Source organism: Caenorhabditis elegans, chromosome V (genome assembly GCF_000002985.6).
Source record: "Caenorhabditis elegans chromosome V".
NCBI classification, from domain to species: domain Eukaryota; kingdom Metazoa; phylum Nematoda; class Chromadorea; order Rhabditida; family Rhabditidae; genus Caenorhabditis; species Caenorhabditis elegans.
Window position 1 is genome coordinate 13,429,467 of NC_003283.11, and position 20,744 is coordinate 13,450,210.

Sequence of the window (20,744 nt, forward strand, 5' to 3'; positions counted from 1 at the left end):
AATGCCAAAATTAGAAAACTCCTTGAAAGTTTGAAAATTGCTCAATCTAACGTCACAGCCTAAACAAAGTGTATAATTAATATTTCTGCTATATAGTGGAATTGATAATTTGAAGGGACATTCAAGTTAAACATTGGAAAATATTCGAAAACTTCAAATAGAACAACATATAGTTTACTTGTTTGTTCAATTAATAAAAATGTTTCAAAGAGCGGAAAGTTGCGAACCACAGATCTCCGAGAAATCGAGAACCTAATATATGATTAAAGGAGAGTAATTATACGAGACACAGAAAGATATAAAAAGAACACATCAAACTAGACAAAGCAAGTGACTTTGAAATTAACTACGCAATGACAATGAAAATTATAGTGGGATATAGACGGTGACTGAAATTAGAATCGGGCTCAGAGAGTAATCAGAAAGAGTGGTCATGTATGTAATTAGACAGGTGACTCTAATCGGTGATATAGGTGTTACAAAATGTGTCGATGTATTTTCAGTATAGAACGCTGTACAATTTGCTGTTCTTGATATTCTGAAAAAATTGTGAAAGGCTTTCTGAATACCTTCACAGTTTGACTATATGGTCGGGCATAATAATAAAAATAAATAATAATAGGGAATAATGCAGACATAAGTAACTTAAAAATTGAGTTTTCAAGAATTGGCGACGTAACGAGGCCCGCTTGTGCTGAAATTGTTAATAGGTTTTGATACTTCCAAGCAAAATAAAAATATATACAGTGGTATCAAAGCTTTAATTGTGAGAGACTTGAGTAACTGAAATTGCGTAGATTTTGGTTCAACAACCATTATTTGAGTCGTATCGTCTAAGTTCTTGTTAATTTATTTGTTTTGTTCTGTGATGGACAGAATGGTTCTTTCAGACTTGTATAAATTTTTGCGTCGCCTGCAAAATAATATGTACCTCTTGTATTTGCTATAATCTATTCTTGAAAACGTTATCATCGGATGCTTTTTTCAGTTTCATATGTATGACAGGTTTTATTTATGATTTTGATATTATTTTTGAGTCTACAGTATACATAAGTCACTTGTTCAAAGTTGGTAGGTGGGCAATAGGAGTCCCCATTGCGCTTCGCCTTTGTGGAATCAATACTCTTGAAATACAAAAAATAAATGTTAATAATTTGTTGTTTCACAAATTATTATTATTATATTTAAAGAACTGTTGTTGCCTGGGTTCCAATTTGTGATGGATGTCCTCCCGATTGAAACATTGCACTGCTTGAACCCGTACGTTGAACGTATGCTGCTGACACTTTGAATGGATTTTTGAATATTCTCTTCAAAAATTGTCGATATGGTCTAACAAAATAAAAATATGTTAACGGAGATAGTGCGGGCATTAGAATTGCAATGGAGAAGATTGCATTTTCGACAATTGGTGAGACTATTAATCCAGATTGAGCTGAAATTCGGTTTTATTGTAACCACTATTACTGCGTTGCAATGTTCTCACCAATAAGATAAAATATGACTCCAATTCCCATAAAAATAGGAATAAACGCTTGAATTGTAAGTGCTTTTAGTAGTTGAGAGTGAGCAGCTTTTGTATCTGGTGACATACTCTGTGTCTTGGCCCCCAAAAATGTGATAATCTTCTGGCGGAGTATGAATATTGCAATGTAAATTGGAAATATTGGCAGACAAATATTGAAAACTGCATAGGTGGCTGCCCAATGAGTTATGTCTACAATTCCAGTCAACACACCAGTTTCAGCTTCAAAGTTGTATTGTGGGAACCATTTTTTAGCAAGTGGAAGAATTATTTCCAATGGGGCAAATGATGTCCAAAAGGTGAGCTGCAATTTTGAATTGAGAGATGTTTTATTAGTGCGGCACCCAATTAAATTTTAAATATCTCGGCATTTTGATTTTGAAGTGAAAAGATCAAATTCTCTAATTGACAAATTTGATCTCAGAAAAGTATTTTAATTAACACATCAGTGTTACTCGTTCTTTTACTTTCATTTCCTTGTTCAGTTCTGCATCAGTAACTTTATTTTCTTCTAATTTTTTCTTAAATGAACGTAGTAATACTACAAAGTTAACAAAGGAAAGACAGTTTAATTTGAAACTTACTCCTTGGAATAGTGACGGTATCAGAATGAGCAAAACGATTTTAACCAATTTTAGTCGTGTCAGTGCAGAATAATGAAGAATATAGTAACGATATCCAAATGATAAAAGCAAGGACCAAACGGAATGTGTGATACACGGAAGGAATAAGCTTAATCCAATCTTGCATGCAAACTGGCTGATATATTTGCATGATCCATTGAGAATATAAATTACTGTTACATCTCCAGGTGCAGGCATAAGTCTTCAATAGCAATTATTATAGAATGTTTAATTATGGAAAAAAAGGTTTTTGATTGCACTTTTTGGAAAATGATTTCTGCGCCTCTAAATGAGTAAGTACTTAGATTTGTTTCTTTAACGGACTCAAAATAATGTCAAAAGACAGAATTTAGTAATGAGACTTAAAAAATATTCAAAAAATTAGTAATATACCGAAATATGTTAGCAATCGCATACTCAAAGGCACACGGATTTATTAGGATAGTTCTCGCCGCGATTAAAATTTTATGATAACATTTTCATTCAAGCTTTTTCGCTTTCTACGAATTTTCAATACTGAGAATGAGCAGCTTTTGTATGCGTTCAACGTCAATCACAAGAAAACAAAATACCGAAGATCGTGACGAGACCCATCGAATAAAATATGCTTGTGTCTTAAAGACACGTCCAAATTTTCGTGGTGTCAGAGTGTCCCATGTCGATTTTATTATGTACTAGATCTACAACAATTACGGTAATTGAGACGCAGAGTTTTCAACTGACATGGTTATAAATGTGTTGACGTCACACTTTTTTGGCTAAAACTCCCTCATTTATCGTAGATCAACTCATGATGGGACAACCTGACACCACGTGTAACTATTTAGTCGTTTCAAGACCGGCTACCGTATTTGTACATGAAAAACCGCTTTGCAACTAGTATAACAACGAATTAACGAATAAATTGAAATTTACCGAATTTGGATGAACAAATCCAAAGCACACTCGAAAAAGTCGGTAACAGCAAAATTGATAATCAAAGTTGCATACGAACGAATTGTCTTCGGTGATTTATAGATAGCCATGTAAATGAGCATTAAATTGAATGAGCATCCAAGTAAAGCCCATATACAGTGCCATATTTCAAAGAACGCGTGCATTATTGAATTGGCAAATGGTGCAAGACTGAAATTTTTAGAATTTTGTCGTATAACAAGCGAACATAAAATAATTAATGAATGAATTATCGCTTCCGCTCAAATGGTTTCAGTCTTCTTTCAAGAAGTCTATCCGAAGATCCTTTGTTATTGTGCATAGGGAAATTAAATGACACGTGGTTTCTCAATAATGTGCATTTTTTTACTTCCGAATCAAAATCTTTAGCAGTGATTCATCGACTCCAATGTCTTTTTTCAAAACAAGTCGTTCCATTGTGTTCTTCTTAATCTTCTCCAGTTTCTCTTTATCGTCATAAAGCAGCGCTTAACTCTGTTTTGTAATTTGCAAAGGTATTTATTACAGATGAGAAAAAAAAGTCGTATTTATCGATATGATGGGACGCAGTAACAAGAACGAAAGAACACATAGGGAAAAAAAAATGACAAGTGAATGAAAGCAATGGTTAAAGCAATAATAAAACCCCTAGTTTAGTGTGAAAATAATTTTCAAAAAAGATGAATAGGAAAGTCTTCGTTATTCTTTGAACGTTGGTCAAATGAATTTCAGCGTTTCCAAAAATTGTGTCGACAGTCCAGGAAAAACTCATAGTACGATTAAAAAGAATGAGGGCACTGTTGATTGAAACTAATTGAAGTAAAATCATAATTTAGTACTTGGAAGACTATTGGAAAGAGTTCAATTGGGCGAGACAGCATATTATTTCACTTTTCAAATCGGTTCAAACCGTTTTGTCTCTTTTTGAACTCGTCCACGAGTAGATATTGCTCTAACTTTGACCTCCACAGTATGAGGTGATGGAACTGATTGTGTCGACAACGCTCGTGCTTTTGTGATAGCCGACTTGGTTGCAGGAAACTCTATCGCTTTTCCGGTTTCTTGAATTGTTTGCAATGATGGCGTAGCTCGTTTCACAGGTGGCGCTTCACTTTCCACATCATCTCGACGGCTCTGTGAATATAATCGAATATAATCGATATTAATACTAATATGATTATCGTACCTTTGATTTTTGTGCCCGTGGTGTTGAAGATGAAGCTGCGCGCGATCGCGATGAAACAGGGCTCAAGAGTTCTTGCGGTTTTTCGTGGAAATTCAACTCTGTAGATGTACTCAATGTTGATCCGGTGTCGGCTACAGGTTGATTGGAATTCTTCTGAAAAACAAATTATGTTTAATGGCTATGTACCTGAATTGAAAATTCGATTTAGACCAAGTTAACTCTAGCAACCAAGGGTGCCATCAAAAATCGAATAATTAAAATTTTCTATTTCCGAAAAAACTCGAAAAAAATGTTTTAAAAATTAACCATAAAGTTCTTTTTTTTTAAAATCAAATTATGTTTATGTTGATGAATAAAATAAGAAAACATTTTTTTAAATTTCTCTCTAAAAAGAAGAACAATTACAAAATTTTTGAAAGATATTTTTCGTGAAAACGAACATTTTCGATTTTAGTGAAAAATCGAAAAACCGACATCATTGCTGGCAGCAATTGATCGATTTAATCTCCAAAAAATACCTTTAAATTTTTCTTATTCTGGGAAATTGGCCATGATGCTTGTTGGACGAAGGAAGTGCTCGACGCGGAGCTTGTGGATGGTTTCGAAGGAGAAATTTCTGATTTCTTAGATGCGGTTCCGTTCTTTCCGGCCTGAAAATAAGAAATAAAATCAAAATGTTGAAACTTAGAAAAAAAGTTGGTACCTCCTGGCTCTTTCTATTCTGATTTTTTACAGATTTCTTCTTGGACGATTTGTTCTTTTTAGCAGCTTTCTCGGAACTATCAGCCACTTCCGGTTTCTCGCGTTTCGCTTTTCCCATTGTACCCATACAGTTTTCAGCTCCACATTCACAGTCTGGTAAGTTCTCCTCATTGTTCATATTGTAACTGAACGTGATCTCGTCGCCGTCGTCAATAGTGCGAATTGCCCGAATATAACTGCGAGTATCATATAAACTGCCTTCTTTGGTTTTCTTAACGAACACTTTTGTAACGAAAGATGCAGCGTTGGGATCGCAAGAATGATTGATGTATCTGGAGATGTTACCGTATCTGGCAGCGTCCACGGTTAATCCTTTGTGCAATTCCATCATATAATGGTTCGCCTTGAAAAAAAAGAGTATTTGGAAAGTTATACGTTGATAACTTAACTCTGATATTTTGCTTCTTAGACCTAAATAGCCCAAATCTACCAAATTTCGTATTTTTTTCTGAAAATGACAATTGGCAAAATATAAAATTTTAGCTGGAAATAGGCATTTTCCCAAAACTTTGAATCGCCGTAACTTTTTTTTGAGAAAATTTCAGAACGTTTTGTTCTAAAATTCGGTTAAAAGAAAAAGTAAAAATTCGTGTTTTTATCGCAAAAAAACTTTTTCCTTACCTGGAAATCTCGCGAAATTGAAACCGAATCCAAGCGCCTCTTCTTTTCAGCTTTATCGATTATTTCTCCAACGTACTCGCATATGTATTCGTCTTTTTCGATTTGACCTTTCGCAAAGACACCGTATCCTTTACACAAAGTGGCTGCCAGTTTGATTTTCTCGCTAACTATTCCCATGGAAACTTGACGATTATGACAAACGCCCTTTTTCGAACAACTCGGGGGACATTCATAATCATCGGCGAGATATTGACACGACAGCTTTGTACAGCGGTCAGCTCCTTCACAATTGCAAACTTCGTTGTTGTGATACTCTTCCAGTTTTGGTTCGCATTTGTAGTACACAGATGTCTGGAATTATGAAGAAATTGCTATAAATAAATCTGAATCGGTTAAAAGTAAGAAAATAATTGTTAAGTTTTTCGGCAATTTTTAGCTGAATTTTTCTGCAGCACTGTTTGCACTTTTGTCCCAAAATGGTCTAAAACTACCAAATTTCGTAATGAGACATTCTCATTTTCCTCCAAAAAGAAGTTAGACGGTTCAAAATTTTGGAAAAAAATGACATTTTTTCAGCTAAAATCTCAAATATTGCAGATCTGACAAATTTCAGAACTTTTTTGTTTTTTTAATTTTTTAAAAGTAATGTTCCGTTGGTTGAGATATTAACTTTCGTCGGTTCCGCAATTTTAGCTGAATAAAAGCCTTTTTCCAAACCGTTGAAAAATACAAAACCATAGTCCGAATTAGATATTTCCTGAAGAATCAGTAGAATACTCACTCTCAGTCTTCCAAATACAGTTTTACACACGTACGGGCATCTCTTCAACGCAGTATCTGCTTGTTCCTCATATTTCTCTTCCCACAAGTTTCTAAGCGTCGAATTCTTTGCCAACGAAAAGTAATTCTTGGTAAGACGGGCGATATCCGAGACCGGCACAATTGACATGAGAGGTTGTTTCTCTTTATCATTTTCTTGGGGTATCAGCCACTGGACAACAGTATATCCAAGACGTTCAAAGTTGATATTACCACGATTTCCAGTAGGGTACTTGTACCAATCGAGTGTTAATGCTAGCCAGAATCTGAATAGAAAATACATGAATTTGATAATTCTGATATTATAAACGCACGAATTGTCCGTCCACTTCGCGAGAATCAATGTATTTTGCGGAATCGGATCTCCACAAACACACGATTCGCATTGATCGTCTGGTATCGGTTTTCCATTCAGCGTTTCCACTTCTCGACATCCAGAATGAAACGATCGGCAACAAGTCTTGCACATGATTGTTTTTGAATTCGAAGATTTCTCACATCCAATTACGCAACACGCTTTGATATGGGATTTCATTGTAACATCCGCTTTCGGAACAACAGTGACGGCGTTTTTTCTTTTTTTATGTTTATTGTAGAATTGAACATCAGCACCAGGTAGATAGTGTGCTGGACAAATTATCATTTCGAACTTCTCCACTTTCCCACCAATTGTTATCGAAACATTCAAATCTCGGCCACCTGATGGATAACACGACGTCAAATGGAAAGCGCGGAGACAGAGAGCACATTCTGCAATATCTCCAACATAAGCCGATTGCTTGTGATGGTCCAAATTGCAACTATTGCAGCAATGAAGAGGGCACAGAAGTCTTGCTTGGCATTCGAGTCGGGCTGCATATTGAAAGTGAAAGCCGCCACTGTTGTAATTCTAAAAGTTTACACGATATTTGATGAAGAAAAATAATCGAATAGCTTACGATCATACAACTCGCGTGAAATTTACTACGACAAGGAAACATTGGTATATTTCCCAAGAGACGCTTGCCGTCGTCCATTTCTCCATTGATGTATCCATGACATGTGATCAAATCAGATTTTCCGGTTTTATCCTTCTCTTCGTGGCAAATCACGCATTTTGAGTCAGCATCTGGAAGAAACTCTCCTTCCGCGTCGGCTTCAATCGGGGTGAATGGCGAAACACTCAGAAACTTTCGTGGCACGTGGGTGAAGGTAGCTGGAAAATTGAAAATTTAATGGACTGCCTGGAATTAATTAATGAAAATACTTTTTGGATAATCTGTGTCAACGAACTCCTCATATTCACTAAGAAATGCCTTCGTTTCCTGTATTTGCATCGAAATAATGTCTTTGGGAGCATTCGTTAGAATCGGTGCTTCTTCTTGCTTGTCTTCTGCATTGGATGAGGTTTCGGAACCCGCGCCTTGTGGAGTAGCATTCCGTTGTTTAACGTTCTTCTTTTTAAAAGGTTTATTTGGTCCTTCTTTCTCAACGATACCGTCCTGTGGAGCACAGTTCTCTTTGCTGGAGTCACCTGGAATTCGATGCATTTTTCGACCTGATTTTCGATTATTTAAACTCACCAGAGCTCGGCAGCATAATTTGGCACCAAGCGCGAGAAGTAAGCAACTCTGAAAATGAAATTAGAATATGAATCGACTTTTTGACAAGTATTAATAAAAGAAAAACAGAAAATGAGACGTTATTCAAGCTGATCGAGGACACATTCGAAAGTCGCGCCTTACAACGATACTCCAAAATGACGGAAGCGCGAATTGTTTAGTTTTTGAGAAATATATGCATTTTTAAAGGAAAACAGCGGAAAACTATCAAAACGGTGATTAATGGAGATTCTTAAGAAAAAAATTTATAATTGTGCGTCCATAGGCTGCGGAAAACGGGAATTTCCCGCGGTCCGAGGCGTCTACAGTGAGAGGGGAAAACGAGGGAGTTTTTCGCTTCGCAATTGGTCAGTTTCAAAAAATTGGGCGTTTCCAACGAATCAGAGGCTGCAAAATTTCAAGCTGAGCAATGAAAAAGCGAAAAACTGCAGGCCCCACCTACTTTTGAATTTTGATAGAAAAAAGGCGAAGAAACTGCACTATGGACGCCTCAGACCGCGAGAAATTTGAATTTCCGTTTTCCGCAAACTATGAACATTCCTTTTAAAAAATATGCCAAGAAGGTTCGAAATCACGGGAAATGCAAAGAAAATCGCTTGCAAAATCCCAAAAAATTGCTGCAAATTTGATTATGTAAATAAGGAGACCCGAAGAACTCGGGGGATGTCCAATTGGGGGGATTACCAACTCGGGGGATTGGCCCCGCCCACAGAACCGTGGCATGCAATACGCCCATTTCTGCAACTGCCGCACGGTTTTAAAACTGTATTTTTCTCAATAGAACGAGAAATAACAAGAAAAAATAATTTTAAAACCGTGCGGCAGTTGCAGAAATGGGCGTATTGCAAGCCACGGTTCTGTGGGCGGGGCCAATCCCCCGAGTTGGTAATCCCCCCAATTGGACATCCCCCGAGTTCTTCGGGTCTCCTATATTCACATCATTCTCGCCATACCTGTGCGGCATTCGGCATTCGGCATATGCCGATGCCGGCATAATGCCGGTTTTTGGAGCACGGCATATGCCGTTATGCCGATTTGAAAATTCACGGCATATGCCGAAAATGCCGTTATGCCGAAAAATAAAATGACCGGCATAACGGCATAATGCCGACATTATGACGGCATTATGTCGTTTTTTTCTGCATTTTTGGCTTTGTTGTTTTTTGTCAAAAACCATATTTTCATAATTTTCGTGTATCCGACGAAACATAAAGATCATGCAAATAGTAAAGTTTCTACGCAGATTGTTCCATTTTTGAGATTTCTTGAAGCTTTTTGCTCGAGCATTTGGAAAATTTCTGCAACAATTTTGGCTTGACTCGAAAATTGTCTGAAAATGCACCAATATGTTTCAAGGCGTGTACATTAAAGGGGGAGTACAGTTTGTGGGTATTTTGCTTAAATAGACTAAAACTGGTCCAAAACCACCGAATTTCATAATGAGACTTCACAAAAAATTTCCAAACATTTTTATGGCCGGTCAAATTTTCGAAAAAAAAAGAGCCAAACTTTGCTAAAATCTAAAATTTCGCACACTTTTCTTTGTCACAGCTGCTGAATTTCTGTTTTTCTGAAATTATCACCCTTTAATCCTTATTTTAGTAATTTATCTCGCGGAAATTCGTTGATTAAGACAACTTTTGGGCCGATAGGCATCCAAAAATGATCAAAATTGGATGCCTAGCGGCCCAGAAGTTGTCTCCATCAACGAATTTCCGGCGAGATAAATTACCAAAACAAGGATTAAATGGTGATAATTTCAGAAAAACAAAAATCCAGCAGCTGTGACAAAGAAAAGTGTGCGAAATTTTAGATTTTAGCAAAATTTGGCTCTTTTTTTTTCGAAAATTTGACCGGCCGTAAAAAATTTTTGGAAATTTTTTGTGAAGTTTCATTATGAAATTCGGTGGTTTTGGACCAGTTTTAGTCTATTTAAGCAAAATACCCACAAACTGTACTCCCCCTTTAACATACTTCAAATTTTTTTTGCACGTTTTCAGTAATTTCCATGATATAAAAACAAAAAGTACACTACCAGAGTACTCCATTAAATATTAATTTGAACATTTTGAAATTATTTTGAAATTTAATGTTTTGCGAAAAAAATGAGAATTTTGTGTGAAATTCTCGAAAATCTCACTTATGATCCGTCAGAAGTTGCTCATTGGACTGACATATAAGATCGACTGAAATATCATTTACTATTAATAAAGCGCTTATTCCGTTTGTCCATAGTTTGTAGTCTATGTAGTCTTTGTAGTCTGTGACGTCACACCCAAAGTCACTGAGAATTGTGGGCGGGTCTGTCATCCTTCGTGGTGAGACCCATCGTGGCGAGACCAATCGTGGTGGGACCCATCGTGGCGAGACCCAAAATTTTGGCGGAAAATTCAAATTTTCTGAGAAAAATATTGTGACGGGAATTTAAATTTTTAGTGAAAAATATTTTGGCGGGAAATTCAAATTTTCTGAGAAAAATATTTTGGCGGGAAATTCAAATTTTTTGTGAAAAATATTTTGGCGAGAAATTTAAATTTTCTGAGAAAAATCTTTCGGCGGAAAATTCAAATTTTCTGAGAAAAATATTTTGGCGGGAAATTTAAATTTTCTGAAAAAAAAATTTCGGCGGGAAATAGTTTTCTGAAAATTCGAAAATTCTGGAATGTTCCAGAACTTTCTAAAAAAATCGGGAAAATTCTGGAATGTTCCAGAACTGGGAAAATTCTGGAATGTTCCAGAACTTTCTAGAAAAATCGAGAAAATTCTGGAATGTTCCAGAACTTTCTAAAAAAATCGGGAAATTTCTGGAATGTTCCAGAACTTTCTAGAAAAATCGGAAAATTTCTGGAATGTTCCAGAACTTTCTAGAAAAATTGGGAAATTTCTGGAATGTTCCAGAACTTTCTAGAAAAATTGGGAAAAGTCTGGAATGTTCCAGAACTTTCTAGAAAAATCGGGAAAATTCTGGAATGTTCCAGAACTTTCTAGAAAAATCGAGAAAATTCTGGAATGTTCCAGAACTTTCTAAAAAAATCGAGAAAATTCTGGAATGTTCCAGAACTTTCTAGAAAAATCGGGAAATTTCTGGAATGTTCCAGAACTTTCTAGAAAAATCTAGAAAATTCTGGAATGTTCCGAAAAATTGAGCTTAGAGCTTTAGAAGAGGTAGTTATTTGGGAGTTGATGGGGGAGCAAGTCAAGGTACTGTAGTGGTACTATAGGGGTACTGTAGGTATACGGTAGGGTTACTGTAGTTTTGGAAAAATTGGCATTTTGTCCTTTGAAGAGGTATTGGGTTAGGAGTCGGTGGAGGATAATGTCAAGGTACTGTAGTGGTATTGTAAGGTTACTGTCTTGGTCAAAAAGTAACAGAAAGTTTTCATACTGTCTGTGAATTTTTGAAACATGCATGTGTGCCAGTAAACCGCGTTTTAAGTGTTTCAAGTTTTTTTCATGATGAGAAATTTTTTGTGTGATTGAATATATTCACATCATGTGCCAGTCGTTGCCCGCGCCGTAGGCGCGGTCAGCGGCTGGTAAAAAATAATTCTTATAACTAACTAATAAATTGCAGCAGGAATACAATTAACAGAAACGCAACAAATTTGGAAGATAGTTCGATAATGTCTGCTCGTCATACACCGTTGTGCAACAGCAATCGTTCTATCCAACAGTATGCATGAGCCGCTTTAGTAATGATCATCATAAGCAGACATGAAACATTTCCATCTGTTGGGTTATTCTGTCTTTGCGGGAGAAGATCGGCGAGCTGTTATGTTCATCAACTATTCGTCCGGGAAAGATGGAAACAAAAACAGGCCCAGTTAATGCTCCGCCCCCGAGCAGACCCTATAATATCCTATCCCAATATCAGGTTGTTAATATCATCAAACGTCAACTTACACCGATTTATGCAAAAGAAACCTGCACCATTAAAAAGGTTTTTGAGAAATCCGACAGCCACACATCCCTAATTACGGTCACAGGACGTATATGTATAAATAAGTTGTGCCAACCAACGCGTTGCTCTGAAATAAGTTAACAACGAGAGACCACTTTTATGATGAAAGACTTTTTTCATTGTTCTCATGAGGTGTTAAAAGTTTTTTCAAAGTTTTGCTTAAACGAAAAATTAATCTATGATAATTACTCTAAAACCTGAACATCTGAAAAAACTATGCATTTATGGTGTCTAATGCCAACTTTTCAAGTGTGACAGTGTTCTCACACAATATGCCATTCAAAAAGGCAATCACCTAGGCACCTTCTGCTTCCTCGTTACAGCGGTTTAATGTCAGTTCTCACAATGAACTGTTTATCGGATATATCTGTGTCTCTTCCATATCATACACTGTCTCTCTTTTCAATACGTTGTACAGCGTAGTATATAAAGAGAAGTTCGATTGGCAAAATGTACACTGTCACCTAAAATGTCAGCAAAGACTCTTGTATACGGCGCTAGCGTCTTGAGTGGTTTCGCTATTCTTGGATGTGTGTTCACTGTTGGATACATTTTCAATGATATCAATGAGTTCTACGATCAAACTATGGAGACTATGGACGAATTCAAGGTAACCGCCTATTTTTGTTGATAGAGGAGATACCGTATTTCCTCTATTAGTAAGGCGTTTCTATTAGTTTTGCATCTAAAATCAATTATCGAAAATTAGTTTTGCACTCTCTATTAGTTTTGCACCTCTAATAGTTTTGCACCCCTTCATTTGTGCCCTATTTTGAGGGTTCAAAACTTTCATTATTAAGTTGTGCTACAAATTAAAAAAAAACTTCTCCTATTTAAATCTCCTATTTATGGGATCTTATTCGTGCTTGAGGGAAAACTCTTACGGTGTCAAAATCGGTAAGATATGAGTACAACTCGGACAATTTTTGCGTATCAGTCGTAAATTTCGTCTATGCTGGTTTAATATTTGTTATTGAAATTGAAGATATTGTGTCATAACTTAATGGAAAACATGAGAAAAAACTTGTTCGAAAATTAGTATGGCAGCCTATATTAGTTTTGCGTCTGAATAGGTGTCTGAGGGTATTGCATGCCTTACTAAAAGGGGAAATACGGTACTTAATTTAACACTTTTCCAGTTGAACGAACGTGGTGCCTGGCATGGAATGGTTGAGCGTACTCGTGCTCCATCTGAGATTCTTTTCGGACGTGCTAAGAGACAAGCCGGTCAATGCAACTGTGGAGCTCAATCATCTGGATGCCCAGCTGGACCACCAGGACCACCAGGAGCCCCAGGAGCACCAGGAGATGATGGACATGCTGGAGAAGCTGGAAAGCCAGGAACCGCCGGTGTTGCTGTTGGTATTGTTTCGGAGGGTGGACCATGCATCAAGTGCCCAGCAGGAGAGCCAGGACCAGCAGGAGAGGCAGGAGCCCCAGGACCAGCCGGACCAGACGGACAACCAGGACAAGATGGGCAAGGAGGACAACCAGGACCAGCAGGACCAGCCGGACCAGCCGGAGATGCCGGAGCCCCAGGAGCCCCAGGACAAGATGGACAGCCAGGAGCCCCAGGGCAAGATGGACACAGATCTACTGGAACCCCAGGAGCTGCCGGAGCACCAGGACCAGCTGGACCAGCTGGACAAGATGGACAACCAGGATCTGCTGGAGGACCAGGAGAGGCTGGAGCTCCAGGAGCACCAGGACCAGACGGACAACCAGGACAACCAGGACAAGACGGAGAAGCTGGAGCTCCAGGACAAGATGGACAACCAGGATCCGATGCTGCTTATTGTCCATGCCCAGCAAGATCTGTTGCTGTTCAACGCAGTGTTTCTCGTAGAAGAGCATCAAAGGTCGTTGTCGCTTAAACAACCTGAATTATATTTGTATATGAATAAAGATTTATTCTCGAAAATATTTTCCAATAATTAACAGGCAATAACGGGCGATAGAGGTCTAAAGCAGGTTTACTCATAAAATATTCGTGAAATTGTGATGTTTTTTCCTGACAATGAACTAGAACTCACATTTAGAAAAGCAAACGTCATTTCTCACTGAATCCCTTCATGTTTTTTGGTATGTTGCCCCTTTTTTTCACACTCTATTCTATTGCTAACTTTAAAATTGTTGTCGTTTCATATTCTATTTCTGTTTCTCAGTTCCTCTCATTGATTTTAGACAGGAATTTGACAACTGGCATTTCTTATCAAAATTTCCTAATTCAATCAAAATTTTGGCTCAAAAGTTACCAACTGAAAGACAAACTAAAATCTCTCACTTTTTTAAAAATTACTTTCTTTAAAAACATTTCAAAATTTCTTCCATATTTTTATGGAATTTTCGAAAACAATCTATATTACATTTCTGTTATTTTTACCCGTGTGTGGAACATTTGAACACGAAAAAACATCAGAAGAACATTTTCAACTAATATCAAAAGTTGGTGAACCTCCGCTTCTCTTCCTCATCCTAATTTTTATGTTCTTTCAGAAAACTCTCAATCGTTTTGATAAGCATCCATTTTTCTTTGTCTTTCACTGCGAACCTTTAGAGCATAAATTGTGCACATTTTTTTCCAGAGACAAGTACGGATATGTTGGTTTAAATAAATTATGATATTGACTCAAAAATCTACCACTCAGGTTACATATTTCAACACTGTAATTTTACTGATTTTTGCACTTGTCATATACGCCCATCTTCGTTTCAAATTTATAAGGAACATATATCGACCAATCTACCAACTACCAACTATTTCAATGTGTTGCATTCCAATTCAGAATGTGTTTACCTGGATTCGGAGTATCATTTGTTGTCCATGGACCAATCCTAAAAATGTATTTACTCAGTGAGTTTAAAAACACTGAAACTGTGAGTGAAAAACGAATTCAGGTTTAGGAATTTGGAGCAAAAAACAGTAAATATAACAACAAGTGTTCGAACAAATCAAGATTATTCCGATAAACAACCAATAATATCTTCACAACCGAACGAGTTTTCTTTTCAATCCGACTTGGAAGAACTGGATAGAATGAAACCTCAATATAACATTAAATTGCATTCCGGTGAAATCGAAGAGCTGTTCGAAAAATCCCTACAAGAATGTTTTCCAGTACCAAGTGTCTCTGAAAACATTGTGAGCTTAATATAAGTAGGTTTTTAATTGAAAATTCACATATTACAGGTGCCTGAAACACTCGTAGAAAATGCAGAATCATCAAGTGATTTAGTAGAAAAACCCACTGATTATTCAAACGACGACGTTGTTCAAATGTGAGTATATAGTCTGAACGCTGTGGTTAACCACTGAAGCAAATTGAAACCATTTTTTTGACATTTCATATTGACAAAAATTCATTTTTATTATGCTAACCAATATGATAAAATAAATATTACAGACTCTCTAGTGATCCAGTCTATAGCGATGAAGACAGCGAGGACCAAAGAGTAAAAGAAAATCACGAAAGAAACATAGAAGAACAAACAAGGAAACACGCAGAAGAGATGATGGAAATAAAAAAGAAAAGGCATCGAACAAGTTTGAATAATTGAGCATCGGCTATACTGCTTAATAAAGTCACCACTGTAATTTAGCAAATCGTTTTTACAATTTTATTTACTTTTCCATATACTATTTCAACATCGACAATAAAACACTTCGTTTTTCTAACAATGAAAACCGTTTATGTTGTTTTTCTAAATAACACCTACAAAGCATCAAATGAACCAATTTATATGTAAGGACCAACACAATTGAAATCTAGATCTAAATGCATAGTTTCTTAAGTGTTTTTTATAGTGCTGCATTTAGTTTTAACTCTCAAACGTCCTATGTACCGTAGGCACGAAGCAGGTGCAGGTCACCTGATAGTTGTCCGACATTTTTATACTAACGTGGAAATTATACTACTATCTATCCGATTTTTGTTAGGGTTGAAGATACATTTTTTTTGTCAATTATAAACTTAAGATTTAATCCGTTAATATTTTTCTTCGTTTCCTTTCCGTAATTTAAATTATTCTTTGGGTTAATACCATTTTCTGATGCCTTCTTCCAAATTCTCACCTTATCTCCACCACTCAATCTTCCTCATTCTTGCTAACACTAAAAGTGTTTACCATTTTCATTGGTCTGCGTCTCTACACTAGATGTCAGTTTCAATGCCACCGATATGAAAAATGTTTGAATTTTTCTCTCTTCTATTTCTCTCATTTTCTTGTTGTTTTGTGAACTCCGATGTATTCAGATAACTGGGAACATACGCACTTCCTTATGCTTTTTTTCTGAGTTGATAAGATTGAACAATTGAATACATTCTCCATGTCCTTTTGTTTGCTACGCGAGCATCACAACTGTTTGATAATTTATAATTTTCACACAGCTTTAATTATAGCATGGTTTTATTGATCATTTTCCCTCGTAAAACAATTGAGAAGTTGAAAACCTTGCTTGAACTAGTAGGTTTTCCAATTGTCCCAAATAACGGCCATTTTCTTTCAGGAGATTGCAAAAATGTCCACTTTAGATTCGAATACTAATTTCGTGAGTTGTGCGTTTCGAACATTGCGTTTTATATGTGATAATTACAGTTTCCAGCGCTTGCTCAAACCATTTTGTTTACTTTTCCCTTTTTCAATCTTGTAAGAGATGACCTACCAATAGAAGAGACACAAGTGATAAGAGAGTACGATTTGATATTGGTAAATAGCTATTTTATAACTTTACCATTTAACTTTCGTTACTCAGAATTCTCCAAATAATTTCGAACATCATCCGCTTTTCTTCCAATTTCACAGTGAACTATTAGATTCGGATTCAATAGGCAGAAGTACGTACTTTAATAGACTTTTGCTAGAAGAGGTCAGTAGTTTTATTTATTGCGTTAAAAAAATCAAATTTCCTTTTTTTCAGCGCCGCCTGCCATTCACGAACAGTATTGCATTGCTTCCAATGTTCTCATTCATTCCCTACTCTATAAAACATAACTTGTCCCGCCTCCCTTTTCTGTCGAATGTGACTCAGTACCTTTCCAAAATTTTCCGTTGTTGTGTAATCAAACCATTTGTTTTTTCATTCTTGGTTGTTGCTGGAGTTTTGTCGTTCTACCTATTCCTTGCGATGTCATGCTTTGGTGCCTGTAGGAGCGGATTCATCAAATTTATATGTCTTCCAATCACACTTTTCAAACTGATCTTCTACAACCAGAAAGGGTATATACCGTGAGATATTTTTTGTTGGAAAAATAATCTGATTGAAACACAAGAAAATATCATATTTTCAGTATTATTCTTGCACTCCTCTTGCTGTAAACAGTTAAACAAAAAAGATAATATAACGAGTCACTTTTTTGATAAAGTTTATGACGTTCTCTACAAGGGCAGCAATGAGGAAGATTGTTGTCACAAAACAGATAGGGACTGACCAACCAAACTTTCAAATAACTATCAATTTATATTCAAAAAGGCTAATTATATCTGAAAATTCTGTAGTTTCTGAAAAATCTTTTCACATTTGAAACTAATTTCTCAAAATTTCAAAAGTAGTTTTTGAATATATACATACATTTTTTTCCGTTCAACATCTATTTTACAGAATTCCAAGTAGTGATCCTGAGAACCCTCCAGATGGAATTTCGAACGGGCACACACATAACTTTAGTGGCTCAACTGATGGAAAACATCACGGACTGTCCCCAAAACACATATCTAGTATTAACTATGATATTGAAAAAGCAGAAAATGAAAAGATAAAGACTAACGAAAAAAATGTGCAAATTTATCCTGCCAATTCCAAATTCAAAACTTGCTCTGACGAAAAACTAGATAAAAGTCGAAGAAGGTCATTGCAAATCGGCGAAGAAAAATCCGAAACTGATGAAAATGAATTGAAAGGAGTAGATCAAGATAATCAATTGCCAAATACTTCAAGATTTTCACTGCAAAACGAATTGGATTCATTAGAAAGAACTCTGCAAAAAAACATAAAAGTTGATGTTGGAGCCCAACTACTCGAAAAGTATTCAAATGAATTGACGAATTTTGTTGCAAATATCACGATTCCGAAACAAAAAGAGGATATATTTCGAGAAACAGAAGAACGAGAGTAAGTTTTTAAAAAATGAATATGGATACATTTGATTTTTTGCAGTAACCCTAGCAAAAAAAGTGACAGTGAGAATGAAGACAATGATAATGATTTTAATGAAAAACTGAAGCAACAACAACTAAAAAATGAAGAAGAACTGAAAAAAAAGAGGCAAGAAAGAGAAGAGAGAAAGGTTGGTTAATTTTATTAATGAGACGTTTTTTTCTCTTTAAAACCCTTGAATTTTCAGCGACAAGCACAAGAAGAACTAAAAAATTTGAAATCAGAATCAAGAGCAAGACTTTCTGCTTTCATGACATGCATTCGTTTAACAATTCGATTTGAGCAGAAAGAGGAAGAATGGTCAGATGTGCTCAATAGTTTCAGAAAGCCTCTTATCAAAGCTGTTCAGGCACATCATGATCTTGTAAATGAGGTGAGAGGATGTGGTTTTGTATCATACTTCTGATTCTGATTGCACTATGCAATCACACGTTTTAATTAAAAACTGACAAATTGGGCGAAGCCTGGTTCATTCTTCTGGGCTCTGAACATTTCAGGCAAGATTTTCGATGCAATGACATTTTTGCAATTTTTTTAAAGTTTTAGTTATTGTGTTTAATTTAAAAAAAAAACTGATCACTAGGTTTTATCTCGACATATGATGTTGTTATTTCAGTTTCAAAAATCCAGAAAAGTAAATTACGAGGAATCAGATCTACAGGTAAGCTATTAAATTTATTTTAACAGAAAATCAATAATTCTTTAGCTGGAAGCAAAAATTTTTGGAGAAGTCCTTGAGAATGCTCAATACGCAATGTACGAAGCATACAAAAAGTTGGCTCAGATTACTGAAACTCATGATGATCGGATATTTTTGAAAATAATAATGGTAAATTTCTGCTGAATTTTGCATCTAAAATAGTATCCGTTTTCAGAAATCGGTGAGCTTGGCTGGACAGAAGTGCGATGAAATCGGAAACATGCTTCTTGAAGTCAAAGTTAGTTTGGTAAAGTAATTTAGCTTTTAAATTAATTTTTCAGAACATACCATTGGATTCTAAACTTCAAGAAGACCTCACAAAAATATTATCACAATTGGATCCACACTCCATTCCAACAACATCAAGTATAAAAAGTACATCAAAAACTGCAAGTACTGAAGATTATGAAAATATTAAAGCTGTGCCATATCCCGATTGGTTTTCAAATTTTGGTATGAGCTAGAATTGGGTTAATTGACATTTTTTCTATTAGTATTTGACAATTCAAGCAAAAACTTCAAAGGCCAATGTGCTTCGGTGAAATTTGAAAAAAAAACCGTATTTTGTGGAATTTTTGCAAAAACCAAAAAAAAGTTAGTTTCGAGTAAAATAGGAACTGAGAAATATATATTCCGGATATTGAAGATTGAGCAATTTTGTTACAAAACGACGAAAAACTAAATGGGATCGGTTTGGGGACCATCAGGGTGTTTTTGAGATATTTTGCGAAATGTTTTACTTTCAAATTTAGGTACAAAAAAATTATCAGGTTTAGTTTAATAATCATAGTGTTTATGTGATTTATTGATTTTCTCAGAAATGGTGATTCAAAGTTAGACACAATTTTAATTTCATGAGTAAATGTCAATATTTTAAGCCCTTAACTATATCTAGATAGTTTTCATTTTTGAATCTAAAGTTTAGCAATAGTGTTTTGTAAGATTTTTAAACAATTAACTATTTTATTAAATTAATTAATTAATTTATAATTAATAAACTACAGTTTATTTTTAATGGTACACAAAAGTAGTTCGTAACTGAATGAGGCATGAAAAAAAATTTGAAAATTTTTTAATAGCTTTTCTGTATTTTTAAATGGTTAGAAATAAGCTTGCTACCTAGGTCAGAAGTTGAGAGATCAGATGAACAAATTGATAAACCACATATTCTATGATCTGAAAATGTACAATTTTCTGAGAGTTCATATCCAATGTCACAAAGCATAGAGATTTAAAAAAAATAACCTAACAACCTGGAGAGTTTTTATTTTTCTTTTTGAAAGTATTTCAACTAGGCGTTTATGCTGTTCTAACTAACTATCTATCTAACTTTCTCGCGCGACTTCTGGAATTCTTGGCTTCAATTATTTATTATTTCCCAATTCGTTTTTGTTTCTAAATACTTTTCGATGTGAATTCAAATCAATTTATAGATGATCGATTCTGTGGCAATGGAAATACTTACTTTTGAAATGATTTCCAAAACCTAGTGAATTTGCTTTTTTGATTTACGTTCTTTAGAAACTCGAAACTACATTAGTGTGGAAAATGCAATTTGAGGTATTGCTTGGACTATAATTATAACCATATTGTTTTTAAAATGAAGATTTATTATTATCATGTTTCAACAATTCACGATGTTTAGATCTAGAAAATATTGGATATGAAATTCTCATAAAATAGTATGTGGAACTGATCTGAACTATTCTTTGCTCTTAAAATTGAAAGTAAATAATTTCCCAAAGTATTTCAAATCTCTTGAGGGTTTGAAAACCTATCACGTATTTTTTTCAAAGTTTTGAAAGTAAATTTGTGATTTTGGAAATATGTGAAATACATTCTTCGGATACTATAGAATT

General features: G+C 35.5%; 5 protein-coding genes and 1 pseudogene across 11 annotated transcripts; 3 read left to right on the top strand and 3 right to left on the bottom strand.

Annotated features, from left to right (window-relative positions):
- Positions 1 to 522: 522 nt before the first annotated feature.
- On the bottom strand, positions 523 to 710 carry Y2H9A.5 (annotated as a pseudogene). The gene has a single exon. A coding segment is annotated over exon 1 (188 nt).
- A 474-nt stretch (positions 711 to 1,184) lies between these two features.
- Positions 1,185 to 3,248, bottom strand: srd-17 (Serpentine Receptor, class D (Delta); the record flags this gene model as incomplete). Its single annotated transcript, NM_073931.1, has 4 exons — positions 1,185 to 1,435; positions 1,487 to 1,829; positions 2,110 to 2,350; positions 3,064 to 3,248. 4 exons carry the CDS (start codon positions 3,246 to 3,248, stop codon positions 1,185 to 1,187), a joined length of 1,020 nt encoding a protein of 339 aa, NP_506332.1.
- A 335-nt stretch (positions 3,249 to 3,583) lies between these two features.
- Positions 3,584 to 8,079, bottom strand: mes-4 (Histone-lysine N-methyltransferase mes-4). The gene is made up of 10 exons (NM_073932.7): positions 8,032 to 8,079; positions 7,716 to 7,982; positions 7,408 to 7,664; positions 6,784 to 7,358; positions 6,432 to 6,735; positions 5,651 to 6,001; positions 4,971 to 5,372; positions 4,786 to 4,917; positions 4,268 to 4,420; positions 3,584 to 4,215 (listed from the first exon to the last, which is right to left on the bottom strand). Exons 1-10 carry the CDS (start codon positions 8,045 to 8,047, stop codon positions 3,976 to 3,978), a joined length of 2,697 nt encoding a protein of 898 aa, NP_506333.1. The 5' UTR covers positions 8,048 to 8,079; the 3' UTR covers positions 3,584 to 3,975.
- Positions 8,080 to 12,494: 4,415 nt separating this feature from the next.
- Positions 12,495 to 13,953, top strand: col-162 (Nematode cuticle collagen N-terminal domain-containing protein). The gene is made up of 2 exons (NM_073933.6): positions 12,495 to 12,641; positions 13,171 to 13,953. Exons 1-2 carry the CDS (start codon positions 12,501 to 12,503, stop codon positions 13,903 to 13,905), a joined length of 876 nt encoding a protein of 291 aa, NP_506334.1. The 5' UTR covers positions 12,495 to 12,500; the 3' UTR covers positions 13,906 to 13,953.
- A 415-nt stretch (positions 13,954 to 14,368) lies between these two features.
- Positions 14,369 to 15,589, top strand: Y2H9A.6 (uncharacterized protein; the record flags this gene model as incomplete). Of its 2 annotated transcripts, none has more annotated exons than NM_001276951.1 (6): positions 14,369 to 14,476; positions 14,528 to 14,632; positions 14,680 to 14,885; positions 14,930 to 15,173; positions 15,222 to 15,310; positions 15,436 to 15,589. In NM_001276951.1, the coding sequence occupies 6 exons, from the start codon at positions 14,369 to 14,371 to the stop codon at positions 15,587 to 15,589; spliced, it is 906 nt and encodes a 301-aa protein (NP_001263880.1). The 2 variants fall into 2 exon arrangements, with proteins under 2 accessions (NP_001263880.1, NP_001129915.2); NM_001136443.2 differs by having other exon boundaries at positions 14,936 to 15,173.
- Positions 15,590 to 16,432: 843 nt separating this feature from the next.
- Y2H9A.4 (uncharacterized protein) lies at positions 16,433 to 19,349 on the top strand (the record flags this gene model as incomplete). Of its 5 annotated transcripts, NM_001269575.3 has the most annotated exons (12): positions 16,433 to 16,495; positions 16,539 to 16,587; positions 16,635 to 16,738; positions 16,785 to 16,898; positions 16,950 to 17,257; positions 17,631 to 18,140; positions 18,186 to 18,315; positions 18,373 to 18,558; positions 18,802 to 18,846; positions 18,892 to 19,014; positions 19,061 to 19,123; positions 19,167 to 19,349. In NM_001269575.3, the coding sequence occupies 12 exons, from the start codon at positions 16,433 to 16,435 to the stop codon at positions 19,347 to 19,349; spliced, it is 1,878 nt and encodes a 625-aa protein (NP_001256504.1). The 5 variants fall into 5 exon arrangements, with proteins under 5 accessions (NP_001256504.1, NP_001256505.1, NP_001256506.1 ...); NM_001269576.1 differs by lacking the exon at positions 16,433 to 16,495 and having other exon boundaries at positions 16,551 to 16,587; NM_001269577.1 differs by lacking the exon at positions 16,433 to 16,495 and having other exon boundaries at positions 16,551 to 16,587; positions 16,950 to 17,248.
- Between the last annotated feature and the right edge of the window lie 1,395 nt (positions 19,350 to 20,744).